Source organism: Stegastes partitus, unplaced genomic scaffold, assembly GCF_000690725.1.
Source record: "Stegastes partitus isolate 25-593 unplaced genomic scaffold, Stegastes_partitus-1.0.2 Scaffold443, whole genome shotgun sequence".
Lineage (NCBI taxonomy): Eukaryota > Metazoa > Chordata > Actinopteri > Pomacentridae > Stegastes > Stegastes partitus.
Window position 1 is genome coordinate 89,411 of NW_007578174.1, and position 18,571 is coordinate 107,981.

The 18,571-nt window shown below is 42.4% G+C and overlaps 1 protein-coding gene across 1 annotated transcript in view; it reads left to right on the plus strand.

Annotated features, from left to right (window-relative positions):
- The window catches only part of dbh (dopamine beta-hydroxylase (dopamine beta-monooxygenase)), a 22,857-nt gene extending 4,374 nt beyond the window's left edge, over positions 1–18,483 (plus strand). Inside the window, exons 2-11 of the mRNA XM_008286238.1 lie at positions 830–1,087; positions 2,172–2,348; positions 7,413–7,515; positions 8,376–8,542; positions 8,635–8,778; positions 13,529–13,567; positions 14,025–14,084; positions 14,415–14,542; positions 14,869–15,028; positions 18,159–18,483. Of these exons, the coding sequence (XP_008284460.1) occupies positions 830–1,087; positions 2,172–2,348; positions 7,413–7,515; positions 8,376–8,542; positions 8,635–8,778; positions 13,529–13,567; positions 14,025–14,084; positions 14,415–14,542; positions 14,869–15,028; positions 18,159–18,272 (1,350 nt within the window). The 3' untranslated portion in view covers positions 18,273–18,483. The remainder of the gene's footprint in view (positions 1–829; positions 1,088–2,171; positions 2,349–7,412; positions 7,516–8,375; positions 8,543–8,634; positions 8,779–13,528; positions 13,568–14,024; positions 14,085–14,414; positions 14,543–14,868; positions 15,029–18,158) is intronic.
- Positions 18,484–18,571: the final 88 nt, after the last annotated feature.

Genomic DNA, 18,571 nt, shown 5'->3' on the forward strand with positions numbered 1-18,571 from the left:
AAAAAAAAAAATCTTCTATATGTTAAGGCTGCTGTGCTGGATATCCTGCACAAAGTTAAGAAAAAAGCAAGCTCTTGTTATTTTAACTTTAGTGTCTGAAGTGATTCATGGCTGCATTCGTCTTCCTCCTATTGTTTTACCGGTTTACCTGCTTGTTGTTTTACTCATTTATCACCTGTAACAAACTTTGAACTGCACTAATCTGTACAAAAGGTGCTCTATAAATAACATTCGACAGCAAGATTTGTTTTCCTCTGGAGCCCATGCAAAGGGCACACTTGTTGTGCTAAATGTCGCTTGTGGCCTCAAGCCAAAATAACGTCTGTCAATCCTCGACTGGCTGAGCTTGACAGCTAACAGGTGGCGAGGAGAAGGAAATAAGAGGGGCGGAAGGTGGGGGGGAGACAGTATTTTTGACTTGGCACATGTATGTAACGCAAAAACGACACGGTGTGAGACTGTCCGTGTGTGTACCTGCGAATTTAAGGTATTTTTACGCCTGTCTTTTGAGTATTTTATTTATTTAAAGCAATGAAAGTGATGATCAACTCGTGCTTTCAGGTGTGGACGTGAAAAATCCTCTGAAAGTTGAAATGATCAGCACAGTCTCCACTCTATTACAGTGATTATGGTTTCCATGGTACCACATTAGATTTTCTAAGTCGCAGACACAAAAACCAATGCTCATCACTATGACAACATAATGAAAAGTTCTCCGTGTTTGTCTCAGAAGGCGTTTCGAGCAAATAATAATTATGAGAGGATTTGAAATGTCGATTCTCCGTAGCCTTTGAACGCCCTTTCCTCTCTGCTTGTTCTGGTTCTTCAGGAGGGAACCGTGCACGTCATCTACGGCTTCCTGGAGCAGCGTCTTACCTCTCTGGAGCAGCTGAACCTGTCCCGGATCCACACGGGGCTGCAGAGAGTCCTGATGCTTCGTCCCGACACGCCGCCGCCCACGCTGCCTCCAGACGTGCAGACGAGGGATGTGGTGGCACCGAATGTCACCATACCGAATCAAGAGACCACCTACTGGTGCTTCATCCACAGGCTGCCTGAAACTATGACCAAGAACCACATTGTTATGGTACAAAGGCCTCTAAAAATGGAAACACTTAACATACAGTGTATTTACACACAGCAGTGGGTGTTTCAGATGGAGAGCGTTCACAGGCAGCTATTATTGCCTCTTGTTGTGCAGCGAGGCCAAACAAAACATCAGCTGCATTGTCATGGTTACAAAGAGCAAATACAAGCAAATATATCAACACGACAAAAAAAAAACTTCACCTCCTTCCTTATTTTTTCACTCGGGTAGCAGTTCCACCGAAGGTCACTCCATCTGAAATCATCACAACAATTTCTGCTCATCAAGCTCAGATTTGGCAGAAGTTCCTGCAGCACAAAATACTGATAATCATTAAATAAAACAGGACATTTTAGCTTTATATTCAAATACTTTGCAGGTTTTATTAAGTCATTATTAACTCGAGTCATTTTCAATTTAATACACATTTAAACTCGAAGCTACGATCAAGCATCAGCATCTCAGGAACTAATAAAGATAAAAGCCTGTTATTACTCATATCATTGATCAGAATATTAGACAAGTAGGTCAAATAAGTTAATTGATTATGGGTGAGTTGAATTATGAAAAAATATTGAAGCTGCAATGAAAAGTCCCATCAATGAGCACACCAACAAAAAATAAAAAGGAAGTCAACTAGTAATGTTTTCTGAACCATAAGTAGCTGCATGTCACAATAATACAAAACAAACCATATAGAAGCAGTTTGGTTATTTTCATTCAACTTTCATCACTAATTGACCAGTTTTGACTTTTGGCAGATCGCCTAATCCAACACAGCTTCAGAATGCTTCTCCAAATATATCTAAGAAAGTATGTTTTTTATTATAGGCATATTTTTCATTTCAGGCTTACATCTTCCTGACACTGTCATTTAAACACGTGAAAAACAACCTACTGAAAGTGAGCCAAAAAGCATTTTTAAAAAACAAATATCCTGAAAACTACTCGATACATCGATCTGAAACTTCACAGATCCCATTTTGAACATGCTAAATAATGGAATAACCCAATGTTAACAAGTCTTGCAGCAGTAAAAAAAAACATAAAAGCAACTTCTCTGCTCTGTCTCTGCTCCCGTCAGTACGAGTCGGTGATAACTCCAGGTAACGAGGCCATCGTGCACCACATGGAAGTCTTCGAATGTTCTCCGGACATCCCCGAGGTTCCGGACTACAGCGGCCCCTGTGACGACAAGATGAAGCCGGGAAAGCTCAACTTCTGCCGCCATGTGCTGGCCGCGTGGGCCATGGGGGCCGAGGTAGGACAGGAAACACACATCCTCTTACTTTTAACCTCACCTGAATATAAACTTTGTGATGCAAAAACTAAAAATTGGAACAATCATCCAGAATTGGCAAAAGACTTAAAGTTACTCTAACAAAAATAGAGAAGCACCCACACGAAACCCCATCAGATAAAGAAGAGTAGCCATGAGCACGGTGAAGGTTTTTAATACACTCGGTGATAATTGAAAGGGAGAGTTGGGATTATGCTTGACTTGGGTCCAGTCCTTGTACCTATTATAAGAGATAAACAAACACTCCTACGCTGGTAATATACGAGTCTAAAACTGCGAACATAAAACGTTGAAAAGATGATCCCACACACTGCACATGTCTATTAAGAGCTCGGAGACAGTCTGTATGTGGGATGCACTCACACACACACACATATTCAGAAACTTGTTTACATGGAAACAAACGCACGAAGAAAAAAAAAAACACAAAGGAAAACTGCATGCGTTTCTACATCGGTAGGGACACAAAAGATTTCATCATAGCTGATATTATTGTCCAAGCTGCTGCTTGCAAAGTCAACTTCCAGACAAACCGGTAAACAGAGCTTCCACTGGGGACACAGAGGTTTTGTCCACAGTGGGTTTTTGGCTTTTGCATAATCTGATGGTGATGTATTCAGCTGAGGATTTCTGAACTCTTAGATTCTTAGAAAAACCAACATTGTGTGCCACAAAAACAGCTTCTATGCTCCTTGGAATTGATCCTCCAGGTCTCTAGAACTCTACAGGAGGAGCTGTTCTTCTAAAAGATACTCCCTCATTTTAAATGACGGCTTTCTAACAAGTCAGCCTAAAATCTATCATATGTATTTAGTTGTGTTAAGATCTGGTGTGGGCTGCAAAGTGGCTCGGTGGTCAGCACTGTTGCCTCGCAGCTAGAAGGTCGCCGGTTCGCGTCCCGGTGAGGACACCCGGGAGTTTTCTGCGTGGAGTCTCCATGTTCTCCCCGTGCAGCGTGGGTTCTCTCCGGGTTCTTCCTCCCACAGTCCAGAATTAATTGGTGATTCTAAATTGTCCGTAGGTGTGAATGTGAGTGTGCTTGGTTGTCTGTCTCTAAGTGTAGCCCTGTGATAGACTGGTGACCCGAGTTAGGATTAAGTGGTGTATAGATAATGGATGGATGGAAGATCTGGTGTCTCCAAAGGCCGTAGAATATGATTTCTAAACCATTCAGCGACCCCTCGTGACCTATGAATGAGACCACTCCCATCAGGATACACTGTAAATGTTTCATCAAGGGATACAGATCATGACTCTGAACAACTCTGTGGCCCCTACAGCATAAAAGACCAACCAGGTCCCCTCACATTAGGGGTCAAAGGTTCAGGTTTTCTTTTAATTTGTCACTAGTCTGTATAGTTGAAGTTGAACTACTAATATTTTAATATTAAAGTAATGTGAAAAATGATGTTTGCAATGAGAAAACCTCAAAATTACAACCTGTAGTTTCTCTCAGCTAATGCCCACAACCTTCAATCTCATCCGCTTTAGAAAGCAGCTGTTTCCAAAACAAATACAAAATGTGAATATTGTGGAACATTCAGCAGCTAAAGAGCGGACTGTGGTGGGTCTGGTTGTCGCCATCTTGGCAGTGCCTGACTGTTAACTAATCCAACAATTAGCAAAGAGGTCACCAGAGTTCATCAGAATAAAACCTAAGTGCCAACAAAGCAGGTAGGTTGTAGAAAAGAACAAACTTACTGGGGTGTACAGGTGAACGAAGGGAAGGCGGCTGGTAATCCAGGGAAAAATACATCCAAAAATGAAGGAGGTAATCCAGAAAAACTAAATCCAAAAACTCACAACAAAACAAAAAACACAAACCAGAGGAGCATGGAGAAGAACCAGAACATGATCAAACAGGAGGGAAACCAACAAGAGCAAACAGATGCAGGACTATTTATACAGAGGGAATAATTGGGGAGACAAGTCACAGGTGAGTCACAACACACAGGTGAAGCTAATGAGGGCAATCACAGAGGAGGGAAAACAGGAAGTAATTATACCAGACACACAAGGACAGGAATCATTTCAAAATAAAACAGGACGTAACAACCAAACTCAATGACAGCGATAGAGAACGAGTGGAGTTGAGGTGGGCGATTCTCTGGAGCATGGATTTTCCTATAATGACACCGACCTGTGCCCATGCCCTTAATTGTGCTTTAAGTCAATTTAAACCTTTAAACAATTAAAACAGGTGAGTGATATCAAACTTCACCCCCTGTGCAGTTGTAGTGAACCGGGGGCTTACCTATAGAGACCTAAATGGCTGTAAACAGGTTTATTTCTGCTGTGAAGTTGTTAATTTTAACACGAGGGTCAGTGAGGATTTACTCACTTTTGGAATCAGCCTCAAGTGGCCGTTAGAGGAACTACAATTTTTGGGGCACTTAAGCCCCAAAGGTCACAACTGGAGGTCATTTTAGGGAGTTAGTTCTGAGCAAACCAAAGCTAAAAGTTGTTCAGCTCATCTGGTATGCTGCCCTCAAGTGGCTAAAAAAATATTTAACTGCTTTACCAAAAAAAAAGTATCACGTATTACCATGTATTTGACAAAAAAATATTGAATTTTAACTGGTGTCTGCTGCCTTGTTGTTACAGGCATTCGTGACCTTATTATTTCTAAGATTCCAACTGTAGCTCCACCAATAACCAATCAGTAATAAGTGAACAAAAGTTTGCTATTAGTGACTATTTTTTTTTAGGTTTTCTTACATTTGCTATATAGGAACAGCTGAGGAGAGACTGGAAAGCAGAGGAACATGAAACAAAAGGCCACTACAATAAAGACTAAGCCCTAGTAGATGGTACACATGGTCTAACAGGTGAGCTACTGGGCTGCGACAACACTAAGAAAAAATCTAGACAATTACAGCATTGATCAGTGAATGCATGCACCTTTGTTTTCAGCTAATGGAAATCAGTGGAGTTCCACGTTCTCCTTCGCTAATTTTGGGGGAAATAAACACATGCGTTTTTGCAGGGAGAAAATGCAACTGCAAGCTCATGAGAAAAGCCGTTCAGTCATCTGTCAGGCGTCGCCACCCCACTTAGAAACTGCAGCGAGCAAGCAGCCGGCTGAGCGAGCGAGCAAGCAGCATGCTAACCACATAAAGCAAAGAGGACAGGCAATGGTGAGGCTGTCACCATATTTCTCTGCACTGCTCCCCACTGTATCACAGCCAGCCTGGCCCCTCTCCGATTGGATTATCTGCCAACCAAACAAAAACAAGCAGGATGCCTTCTGTGAGCTGTGAGCTGTGAAGACAAGATTAGGTGGGAAATATTCAGGCCTCTTTCATCACCTCTTAATAGTGTTGCTTCATTCTCCTCGGCACCGCATCAGAAGGGAAACGTGGCCCTAGAAAAACAAAAAACAAAAAAAAAAACAACAACAAAAAAACACACAAAACAAAAGGGAAAGAGGAAAATAGAGTGGAGCAAGTTTGGGAGAGAAGAGAAACAATAATGCAGGACGCCGTCAGAATGTAAAAGAGGGAGGGCAGCAGCAGCAGCAGAGAAAGGGAAGAGGTCTCGGTGGATTTTACTGTGACGACATGAAAGCGAGATTAAATAAAACAATTCTTTCTTCCATTACAAACAGCATGCATCAGCAGAAGTGGCTTGAGGAGGATCTCTGAGAGAAAGGGAAGGCAGCGATGATGAATCAAGATTGCATTAAAATTCCTGCAGAAGCTTGATGACCATGGAGTGACTCAGGATTTTATTCTTTTTGTTGTTGTTGTTCAGAGGAGCAGAACAAGTCATGTCATCCCAGGGGATACATCTGGATGAGAATGAAGAAATAGAAATGATCAATAAACATTTGAGCCAGCTCACAGATCCACGTAAAACATTCAGGGTTGTACAAAGAGGAACCTGGTGTGTGGTGATGTTTGGTGCTGTTGAAGCAGTTTTGAAACCTGTTTTTTAGACTTTTCAGACAATCTGTTGCATTTGTGATTTTACATTCTGTGGGTGTCCGGGGTCCAAGCAGGTTTAAAAGATGAATGAATGGGTGGATGGCAGCATGTGGTTACGCAGTCTATCAACCAAAATTATAGCGAACCACATGAGTAGAGCTAAAGGAATCTATCATTTCTGCACTACGAAGGTGAATAAGCCTCTGATATAAAAGTCATTCAATCCCAGCTGGCAGGAAATGTTCCCACAACACTGGATAACATTACCTACAAGTTTTCAATATTATTTTTAAGGAAAATGCATTAATCAAACATTTAAAGAATGTCTTAGGAATATGTTCATTTCCATTTTTGTTCTTGTAAAGTTAATATAATGTTTTAATGTCAGCATTCAGATGATGTTGTCAGGAGCACAAATGCAAAGTAGAAAGGTTGCCAAACCAATGTTCAAAAAGTGTTCTCTTGATGTTATCGAAGCCTCAGATAATTCCTGCTTTAGTGTGATCTATTAACAAAGGTGGAACATTCTGCTTTAAATGTTCTGAGGATGCTGTTTAGAGACGTCATTAAACAACGTTCTCCTTTGAGACGTTCTCACAAAGTTGCATGATGACAAAGGAAGGATGTTCTCAAAACAACGTTTAAAAAACATTTTCAAGATGTTACAGACAACTCAGATAACAGATTATTTTTAAGACATTCCAGTACTAATAAAGGTGGAACATTCAAAATGTTCCCAGGATGTTTTTGGGATGCTGTTTAGGAAGTTTGAGAGGGTCCAGATGAATGTTTTCTTTAGTCTTTCTCCAACAATGCGTTTTTTTCCTGGAGACACCTGTGATTCAAACTCCCAGTAAAACTCCAACAGTAGCTTTGTTTACATGTAGAAGTCTTCCTCACTTCTATCTACCACAATACCAAATACAGCAGCACACTGTGGAGATTCAATCTAAAAATGTTCTTACTCTACTGTTCCAATCATCTCTATGATTTATAAAGAACATTTTTTGCTATAATCTAAAAACAGCGGCGCATTAATGAGAGCAATAATCAGTCATATGTGTCCTACCTGTGTGGCTGTGTGTGTGTGTGCTTGCAGGCTTTTTACTACCCTCCGGACGCCGGGCTGCCAATTGGTGGACCAGGTTCCTCAAGGTTCCTTCGTCTGGAGGTCCACTACCACAACCCTCTCCTTATATCTGGTACATGCAGTGCAAATGCATGTAAATGACTTGAACTGTGACTACACTGCTACACAGACACACTTCCCTCTTTTTTAACTCACACAAGCAACCGAATTCTCCCTCTAAGAGCCCCAGGCTTATCTTGAATAGAGCGATTCATTTAACATTTTCCAGATATACCTTTTGATCTCTTCTGTACGAGTCACTACACACACACTCTGCCGTCCTTATCCTGATCTGACCTCACAATAGGCAAATACGCATAACTCTCCTCTGTTTTCCTGCTCCATCACTTCTGTTTGGGAGATGTTTTCTTGTTTTGAAGTAGTTTTTGCAGCATTTTATGCCTTTTTATCAGAGCGTCTAAAGGTCAGAGATAATAGGCAATAAAAGAGAAGAGAAATGGGGACGATGTGCAGCAAAGGTCCTCTGCTGCAGTTAAACTAACAAGGATGCAAAAGAAACCCTTCAGCCGTCTCTCTCGGTTGAAGTTTTAAATTCACATCTCAGAAATATCACATTTTAATATGTCAGGAACGATGCCACACTACAGCACTTACTTTTTTCCCCTCTCAGAAGTCCTGATAACTGCTAAACTGACTTGTCAAAACTAGAAAATATCCAAAATACAGCAGCATGCGTGCTGACCAGGAACAGATGGAGAGAGTACATTGTGCACTCAATGCACCTGCGAAACGTTTCTGTTATTATAATCCTCCTTCACGTTGTAATTCTCCTTCAGAGATCTGTTGCTTTAGCCGACAAACAGCACCTGAAATATACTGATTATTCCTCCATTTATGTATACAAAGTCTGCTTTAGTGTGAAAGAATTTTGGCGAACTTGCTGCTTATTGAATACAAGTATTGTTCATTCAGGCCGGCGTGACTCATCGGGGATACGACTGCACTACACCCCCAGTCTGAGGCATTACGACGGAGGGATCATGGAGCTGGGCCTCGTTTACACTCCCATCATGGCCGTCCCACCCAAACAACACGCCTTCTACCTCAGTGGTTACTGCACGTCCAAGTGCACCGAGACTGTACGTAAAAACTCCATCACTTCGGGCATTATGGTTCAACTGCTAGGAATGCTGGGTGAATATTTCATGTATTTTTTTGATGACCTATTCAGGCTTTGCCTCCAGAAGGGATCTTCATATTTGCATCCCAGCTGCACACTCACCTGGCGGGCCGAGGGGTGAGGACAGTTTTGGTGAGGGGAGGCAAAGAGCTGGAGATCGTACAGGAGGACCAGCACTTCAGTACGCACTACCAGGTGAGAGACACTCACCCAGAGGAACTCCACAATTTCGACATCGCAGCTCATATTAGAGAGTCGAAGTTGTGCCACTGGGACCGAGACTATTCAAATATCTGAGAAATGAAACTGCATCTGGTTATTTCTACTGGCTGCTATTTCTGCAGCTTTTAAAATGAAAAAAAATCTTATTAAAATAAAGTCTTATTAGAGTTGGTCTTTAATTTTGCAGCCGGTGACCCACATACATAAAGTAGAGAGCTTTGGTTTTATCGCGAGTTGAAAGTTACTTGCAAATACTCGCAAAGTGCAGAAGTTTGCAGACAAAGTGTTGGTTGGGCAAAGAGACTGCTGCAGTTTGGTTAGTTAGGATTTCTTACTTTTCAATCACTGCACAAGTCATGAAAAACCTTTGTATTTCATTTAACAAATCATCAAAATCAACATTGAGTCAGTCCTGAGCATTAGCTCCAACAGACAACATAAATAATTAAACCAATCTCACAAGTGTGGAGTTTTATTCTTTTAAAAAAATGCAAAGCACATGTCTTAAAAACGATGGCCGCCGTGGTGCAGTGGTTGGTATGTTTCCTCACAGCTACAAGGTCCTGGGTTCAAATCTCTCTGAGTGCCGTTTGCATGTTCTCCCAGTGCCTGTGTGGGTTTCCTCCGGGTGGTCTGGCGTTCTCCCACAACCCAAAGACATGCTTTGGGCTGTAGGTTAATTGGATAGAGAGGGTGAGTGGTTGTCTGTCTGTCTGTGTTGGCCCTGTGATGGACTGGCAGGGTGTACTCCGCCTTTCGCCCTGTACGAGCTCGGACCGACTCCAGCACCCCCGCAACTATCCATGGGATAAAGCAGGTATAGCAGATGGATGGATGGATGGATGGATGGATGGATGGGCGTCATAGCTTCAAGCAAATGTCTCTCAAACAGGAGTACATAGTGTAACGAGCAGGGACTATTTTCAGTGGCGGATTCATACACAGCATGTATCTCAAAGTGGGATCGACTAAAAATTAACTACAGTGTCCCGTTTGATGTAAAGAAACAACACATCACATCATTTGCATGTTTTAAAGAACAGTGCTTGCTAGTTTGATTAGTTCTGATTAGTCCATAGCTGCTTTTTTTTATCTTTTCATTGGGTTTCCTTACTTTAAAATACAGTATTTCTTAGCCCACATTCACATCAATTATATTCCCCCTGTTTCTAATGGCTAGCAAAGACCACTGAAGCTGTCATTAACAGTGTTTTATTGTATTTTTCTACTGACCCGTATTATAGCGAATAAAAGGCTGAAACAATGCAGTTTCTTGCTAATGTGAGTTAATGCTGTGAGGAGAAAACGGCAGAAGGATTCACCTCAGTTTTGTTCAAAATTTAATAAGATGTGCTTTTATTCGTCTGGTGGACACAATGAACTCATCAGCCTGCATTCAGCGTGTACTGCTCAATCGGTGTTACAAAAGCAGGAGGTGATTTAAACACATAATGGGATGTTAGATAGTCTTTATGCAAGTGTTACCCCACGATAGACACTGAATACTGAAATCAGATCATGTACAAATTGGTATATATATGGATATGTATATCAAAAGCGGTAATAGTAATGAATCAGAGAGAAAAGGAGCAATAACAAGTGTGCACCCAATAATATGCACAATATATTCTGGCTGTGTTGGATTGAATAGAGAGCAGTCAGTTCAGTGACCTCCAGTGATGATTCTCGTCTTGGATCTTTTTCTCTGGCACCTCCAGTCCACAGCACTTACTACCACAGACTAGTAGGACGTCTTTAGCATCATGTTCTATACACTGAAAGATCTGAGTGCCTTAAGAAAGCACAGATTGCTCATCACTTGCTCAGCATCTGTGTAACTGCGGCGCTCAACGTTTCCACCCTAATCACTGATTATGTTTATGGCTGCAGTTCCTACAATCCTCCTAGAATCACTCACCATCTCCATAGTCTCGTTTATTTGTAGGAGCAGATTCCTGCTGCTGCTGCATCACTCCATCCACCTTTTCTCTGATTCAGGCCCGCGTCTGATAGATCCCACCGTCGCAGTGTGATGAGAGAGCCTCAGCAGGGGGCATGATTCAGAGCTATACTGCAAATCTGAGGTGTACAGAGGGAACAGAGACGGAGACAAGACAGTCCCCCGTGGCATCCTTGTGTTAATAACCACCACATCAGAGAGGGAGCTCCCCGGCTGCACAAACCGGGGGCCGATCCGACAGACAGCCATTGATCCAGGAGAGAGTAGACACGGTGACATACATCCTGAGCAGCATCTCAGGGTATTAAAGGCACTGGAGAAAAATCGAAAAGGAGTGCCACCATTACCCTTTAGTGGCGTCCCTGGAATGAAAACTAAGCCAACGAGTTCACAAGAACAGGAGCTGGTGGAGATCATATTGGAAAATGTTCATCCAGTGAGTCGATCTGTTTTGTAAGTTTGCTGAAATGAAATAGTGGCAGAGCTTCTTCTGGGCCTAATAGGTATATGCAGAAAGTCAGTCTTGAAATTTCTTCAAAACACAGATGATAAAATGTCGGAGGAATGTGTTTAGTCCACTCTGGAGGACGCAGGAATAGACAGAAGTGTGCGTCATGCTAAAAATTCACAAGGTGATTTCACGGACATTTAACCCTGGTCAGGACATTTGGGGTCTTTTGGACCTTCGGCCATTTGGTTTAAGTGACAGGTATTGTTTTCTTATTTTTGAAGAATATTTTTTTTAATATAAAAAGAGGGACATTTGTCATGCATTTGGAACCAAAAATACGTCAACTTATATCACATAGTTTAAAAGTCTATAATGAAAACCAACAAATACTTTGCACATATTCTTTCTTGGGGTCCAGTGGACCCTGAAAAACCTTCTGCGTATGGCAACATGAAAGTCCTGAATAGGGTTCAGTAAGCAAAGCTATTAAACATTCAAGGACATCCAGAGACTATTCCTAATCGTCTGATAGAAAAAGTAGGACAAAGAGTTTTATATCACTCCAACAAACCTCAGCAAGACGATTCTATGATCTACCTGCTACAGTGTGTTCATTTTCCCTGGATGGTGCATTGACAAAGGGTCAAAGAACACGATTCTTGCAGTGACACGACTTCTATCCAGGTAAGAGTGAACGTACTGCAGCAGGTAGATGATAGCATCGTCCACACACACAAGGCCGGTGTTACAGTATCTGCGTCCATAGTCCAAAAACTTCATCATCCCCCCTGTTCCACAAGAGTCTGTGAAAACCCCTCCAGAGATTCCTCCATGCAGCCCTGGTGACCATTTTGCCTTCCTTCCGTCCCTGTGGTGGACCCTTCCTCATCTTTGTGCTTTGCGTGGGCTCCTGGTGACGACTGGCTCATGAGTATTCTGCTTGTCATCTTGGCTGATTGGCCTGGAGCTCCAGTCCTGCACTCCAGCCTTCGTTCCTCTCCCCGCCTATCCTCTTGACTGATTGGACTGCTGAAGATGGCTCTGCGCTCCAAGGGCAACAGTGCAAATGCTTGGCAGTCGTGTGCAAGTGCAGAATGTAAAGATACAAGCACATGCATGGAACAGAGTCCTCCAAGTGGACTTCTGTGGAATAGAGTAGTAATATAACAACAAATGGACGCCCACTGTGGCTACTGTCTGATGTGCACATCTGCACATGAGTATAATCAAGATCAAGAGGGTGTAGAGATGGCTTCACCTGTGGCACAAGGTCTTTCCACTACCGTCATAACTAAGGATGCAACGCTATCGTTCACAGACTCAGGTCAGAGATGTCTCAGGATACCAGATAGGTGGCTCGCACAGGAGCTTCGGATTAATGAAGTGAAGGTGAGGTGAAGTCTCTCCAACTGTCTCTTGACCTGGTGGATCTTCACAGTCAGGTGGAGAAGCATGGAGGTTGGAGTTGGGGGGGGGGGCAAAGCAGGCATTCAGCTCATTGACTCGGTCCAGGCTGCCCTCCTGCTAGCGTCTTTGATGTTAAAGTCTGTAACCTGCTTCATGTCCATCTTTCATGTTGGTTTGCCGAAGTTTGAGCTTGAGCGATTTTCAGAGCTGCCAATCTTCTGCCAAAACGTGAAGGTCTCGTACGAGAGGAAGTCATTAACATACGTCATGTCACGAATTTAGGCCTCACACGCTGAGAGTTCACGATGTCACAAAAAACCTCCCGGATGTCGACTCGACGTCTGAACTGACAAACAACAACATTAACATTGTTGAGAGACAGCAGTCGACATCTGTTGTGCTTTATTTATGCACAATATCCCGAGGCAGGTACACACACACACACACACACACACACACACACAGAAGGACATCTGCTAGACTGTCTGATAAAATCTGCAGCTGCTGTTGATGTCAGGCTAATCTGAGAGCACCTGAGTGGTGTTTGTTTCAATCCCTGCAGCGTCATTTGGCATCTGAAGACTTTATCAAACCATTCTCAGCAAAGTCACACAGCTAATAACTACGAACGGTGCCTCGAAGGACCGCATCAAGAGAAACAACTGTTTTATCTCGCTATCATTTGAAATACATCTTTTGTGCACCGAGTTTCCAATTATGCCTCAAGTTAAGATGCAGGAATTGCAGTGTTGTGTGGATTTTGATGATCAAATTTGAAGAACAAATCGCTAAGATCACTGATTTCTAATCACAGTCGTGTTTCTGCTATTTGGGTTTTCAAACACAAGAATGAACGGTTGTTTACTGCATTTGTTTTCGTCTTCTTTCTTTTCTTCTCTTTCCAGACAATCCGAGTTCTGAGGAAAATGGTGAACGTTTTACCTGTAAGTATAAAATTAACGACTGCCTCTGCAATGAAAATGACGAACAACAACAACCACGACGACTACTGTTGGCTTTAGTTCTCCACTGAGACAAGAATGGGATTTTTTACTGTTCTGCAAGCTCAGCGGAGCACTTCTCAACGCTACTGCCCCACATGTATTATTTTTTTATTATCGCCGTTTGCATTTAAAGTAATGAATTAGAATACATTGCTGCCGTATAAGGTGCTTAAACGGAGAGGAAATAGGGACGGGCTGAAAAGTCAGAGCTGTAATAAGGAAATTCCCGGGAGATGGACCGAACCACGGCAGCTGAGCTCCGCAAGGCAGCGTTCTCTCTAACTGGCCACTGGCTCGCTTACATAATTCATTTATTTTTTTTGTCACTAACCTTAGATTATCTCCAATGTTCTCTGTTAGAAGTAAATTATGACGAATTGATGACTTGATCCTGCAGGGTGACGCCCTCATAACAAAGTGTACTTACAATACAGAAGATAGGAGGCAGCCCACAGTGGTGAGTATTCATCCAGTCATTCATTCATTCATTCATTCATTCATTCATTCATTCATTCATTCATTCATTCATTCAGCCCTTATTTAACATCGAATTTAATCAGAGCATTTAAAACAAATAGATCAGCTACAACCAGAGCAGCTGGAGGTGAAATAAGATTCAAAAAATGAGTCAAACTTTAGATCATTTCAGGTTGAAGCTGCACATTACTGCTACTAGCAGCAGGATGACCTTCCATGACCTCCCTCCATGTTTCATTCATTCCCATAATCCTTTGATTGCATCCCTCTAATACTTAAATCTGCTCTTTTTCTGTCTCCGTCTCCTCAGGGAGGTTTCGGCATCATGGAGGAAATGTGTGTCAACTACATCCACTACTATCCTCGCACCCAGCTGGAGCTGTGCAAGAGCCACGTTGACCCAGGATACCTGCAGAAGTACTTTAACTTCATTAACAGGTGCACGAAACCGTCCCTCCCTCCCTGTTCTTCCTCCTTCAGCATCTTCCTCCGCATCTACACGTGTGACTAAGCAGATTTTTTTTTTTTCGGTCAACATTCCTCCGTCCTCTATCTTTTGCTCGCGGGCCTCAGAGTGGTGATTTTTTTTTTTTTTATCCCAAGAAGCCTTTGTTCTTTCAAAGTGAAGCTGTGTTCTAATAATGCCATTTCTAACTGATTCCTCTCCCTCCTCTCTCAATCTCGCTCTGCTTCTCCCTTCTATCGACTTTCCTTCAATCTCCTCCCTCCACCCTCCCCGTTACTCCGTCCTCCTCCTCCTCCAGGTTCCAGGGAAATGACCGGTGTGTGTGCGGCGAGGTGAGCGTGACGGAGCAGTATTCTCAGCTACAGTGGGATGCGTTCAGCGGAGAAGTGCTGGACTCCCTTTACAACACAGCTCCCATCTCCATGCACTGCAATCAGTCCACCGCACGCCTCTTTCCTGTAAGTCACCCTCCCTCCCTCCCCCGACCTCCATCATACCCGCGTACTACAATAGACTTGCAAGCCACCAATTAAAGCAGCTCAAAAGCAGACATCAGTTGGACAGGGGAGTCGGACCGGCTGAGCAGACAGCTTGTTAACTTGTAATATAAACAGAGACACACTCGCAAGATGTTTGGATGAGAGCGAAGAAATCAATTACGAAACTGTGCAGCGGCCTTGATCAAGGTTTTCTGTCGGAGAAGCGGCTTTCTGCTTGATGCCGAACATCAGTCAGTGGAAATGCAGCTACGGAAAACAGACTGCAGTGTTTGGGTGGGGACATGAGGAGCGGATAGGATGATTTAGGCTCGGAAACACGCCTGTAATTTAAAAGGTCAGGCCAAATAGGTCACATGGAAAAGGGAATCCAGGTCAGTTAATGGAAGGAATCGATGAGGTAAACTGCTTGAGCTTTACATACATATTTACAGATGTGATCGATTGTAAGGATTCATTTTCATTCATTTAATTTTACCCTTTAACCACATAGTATTGTTAATAATAATTACTAAATGTTCGACACTGGGGTGCAAGGTGGATCGGTGGTTAGCACCCTTGCCTCACAGCTAGAAGGTCGCCAGTTCGCGTCCCGATGAGGACACCCGGGATCTTTCTGAGTGGAGTCTCCATGTTCTCCCCGTGCAGCGTGGGTTCTCTCCAGGTTCTCCAGCTTCCTCCCACAGTCCAGAGACATGTTGAGGTTAATTGGTGATTGTAAATTGTCCGTAGATTAGGACGTAAATAAAACCATTAGTGGGGCTGCAAGGTGGATCGGTGGTTAGTACCGTTGCCTCGCAGCTAGAAGGTCACCGGTTCGCGTCCCAGTGAGGACACCCGGGATCTTTCTGCGTGGAGTGTGGGTTCTCTCCAGGTTCTCCGGCTTCCTCCCAGAAACATGTTGAGGTTAATTGGTGATTGTAAATTGTCCGTAGGTGTGAATGTGAGTGTGCTTGGTTGTCTGTCTCTAAGTGTAGCCCTGTGATAGACTGGTGACCTGACCAGGTGAACCTGCCTTCACCCTGAGTCAGCTGGGATAGACTCCAGCCCCCCCGTGACCCTAGTGAGGATTAAGCGGCGTATAAATAATGCATAGATGGATGTTCAACAGTCAAAATCAGGAACAACACTGTGAGTCTTGATCTATTTTGGTTCAAACTAGCCGAGCAAAAAAAAAAAAAAAAGCAATCATTACCACAAGCGTCATCATATTTTGATTAAATATTTCTAAATCTTAACTGCAGGACAATCACGTATTCCCAAATCACCAAACCAATAAGGAAGATAAGAAATAGAAAGACAAAAGAGATCCGTCAAGTGAAATAACTCTAATTATGGCAGGAAACACTGTGTTAATGTAGGAGCCCATCACTTTGAGCAAGAAGCTGTCTGTGAAAATATATTTTCAGGGCCTTTAATATCAGCCGCAGCGGGTGGCCTTTTTCACAAAACTGGCATGTGTTCCGCTAATGGTGGCACCACTGGAAGGCAAAGCTGTTTTTAAGATTTTTTTTTTTTTTTTGGTGAATCCATAATGAGCGAATGGAAAAAAAAAACTCAAAGCGATTCGGCAGTTCGGCTTGTAGTCGGGCTCTCACAGTTTTGGTCTTTGAGCGGCCGGCGCTGGGTATGAAGAACAGTGGATGTTTGTTGGCACTTGAAAACGTTGTGAGGGATGACGAGCAGAGCGGTAACTGCAAAGAATTGGGGTTTTATGGACTAAAAATGATAAAAGGCGACATGCGAAGCTCAACAAAGACGTGCAAAGCTGAAACAAACAGTAGAAAGCCGTGGGCTCGCAGCAGGACACACACTCTACCACTACAGAGATAGTCTACAAAGCATAATGCACAGTCTAAAAATCACTTCAGCACATAATGATGCACAAAATAAGCCTCTAATCAGCACTCATGATGGCATTAGAAGCCCAACGAATGCATCTTAAGTCATTGCAATTAATAATTTGCAGGACATAAATCGAGCTGCACAGTGTTATCTGTGACTGATTCATTAAATGAGCAACTGGATAGTAAACGTTGACCTACATGTTGAGGAGCAGAGCCGGGGAGGACTCCAGACTAAAATTTCACACTGGTGACACTAAGTCTCGCAGATGGTTGCACCAATGCTGCTTATCGGGAAATGCAAGAGCTTCTGCTGTCGCCGTGCAGTTTGGAAGTTATGCAACAGCACGTTCTGCACAATCACTCCAGGAAATATGTGTGTTAACAGTTGTACAGCAGTATTTTTAAAAAGAAATAGTCTTTAGCGTGATAGGATTAAAATATCTGTTCATGTATGTCACGTCTTTCTTTATATTTGTTGTAATGTTTAAGAGAAAATGTAATGAATGAACAAACCTGGCACAAATTCTCTTTTCTTTTAGTTCAGTATTTTTAAAGAGATATGAAAGATATATAAATAAAAAATCAGTTTTTAGTTATTGTTACTGCAGGTAAGTCATTAACAGAAAAGTTAAGTTTTTTTTTGCTGCAGGTATAATAATTGTGGGAAAAAAAGGCATTTAGGTGTAGGTGTACCATGAATAAAAAAATAAAATAAAAATCCTATTTTAGTTACAGGTCGATGCCTAATTAATGAGCTGCCAACACATTTTCTGTTATTTTATGGATTTATTTACCATTAGTTGTTTTTGTACTGTAGAATTAGCATTAAATGATGGAAAATAACTTATTTTCTACAATAGAAACACCATTAAATATTAACAAATGTCCATTTTTTGTCATAGATTTACCATTAAATCACAGAAAACATTTGTTTTTACACTGTCGCTAACATGTAAATAGTTTTTATTGTGGATACGCTTATTAATTAAAAGCTTCAGTTTATTTTTAAGTCCATGTAATGAGCTGCTAGTATATTAACTGTTATTTTCCAGATTTATTTCTTAGAGTTGAACTATTCTAGTCTTACAGCCGCATGTAGGACGCTCAAAACAGTGTCCTTGAGCATTTTTTTTTTTGATGCACTTGGTGTGACGCACACAGTTGCCCGTTTGGCTATTTTTATCTGAAAATGTTAAGACCAGACAATATACCAGCTGCCACAAACCCCATACATGTGTCTGCAGGGGGACTGGGACAAGCAGCCGCTACCAGCGGTGACCTCCATCCTTGAGAAGCCTCGCTACCCCTGTGAAGGAGCTGCTCTTCCCACCAGTCGACCCCCGACAGCCCCAGTGTGAGCAGGAGCCTCCAGGGATGTTTCAGCCTGAGGAGAGCAAACCTACATGTGGAAAGTTCAAGAAGCTCCTGTGAATTTGCAGAATTTTTATCTCTGGCTAGACGCTGTAGTTATACACTGTCTGTGTTCTGTTCAGTGCATAAGAGTTAGAGTAAAAACAGTGTGTTGTGTTTTAAATCACCATTTCTGAAATTAAAATTAAATAAAATACAGAATACTTGCAACGTATACGTCTGTGATGGGGACAAAAGTGTTGCCAGTGGTCCTGTCCATGGACACCTATTAATATTTGATTGACTT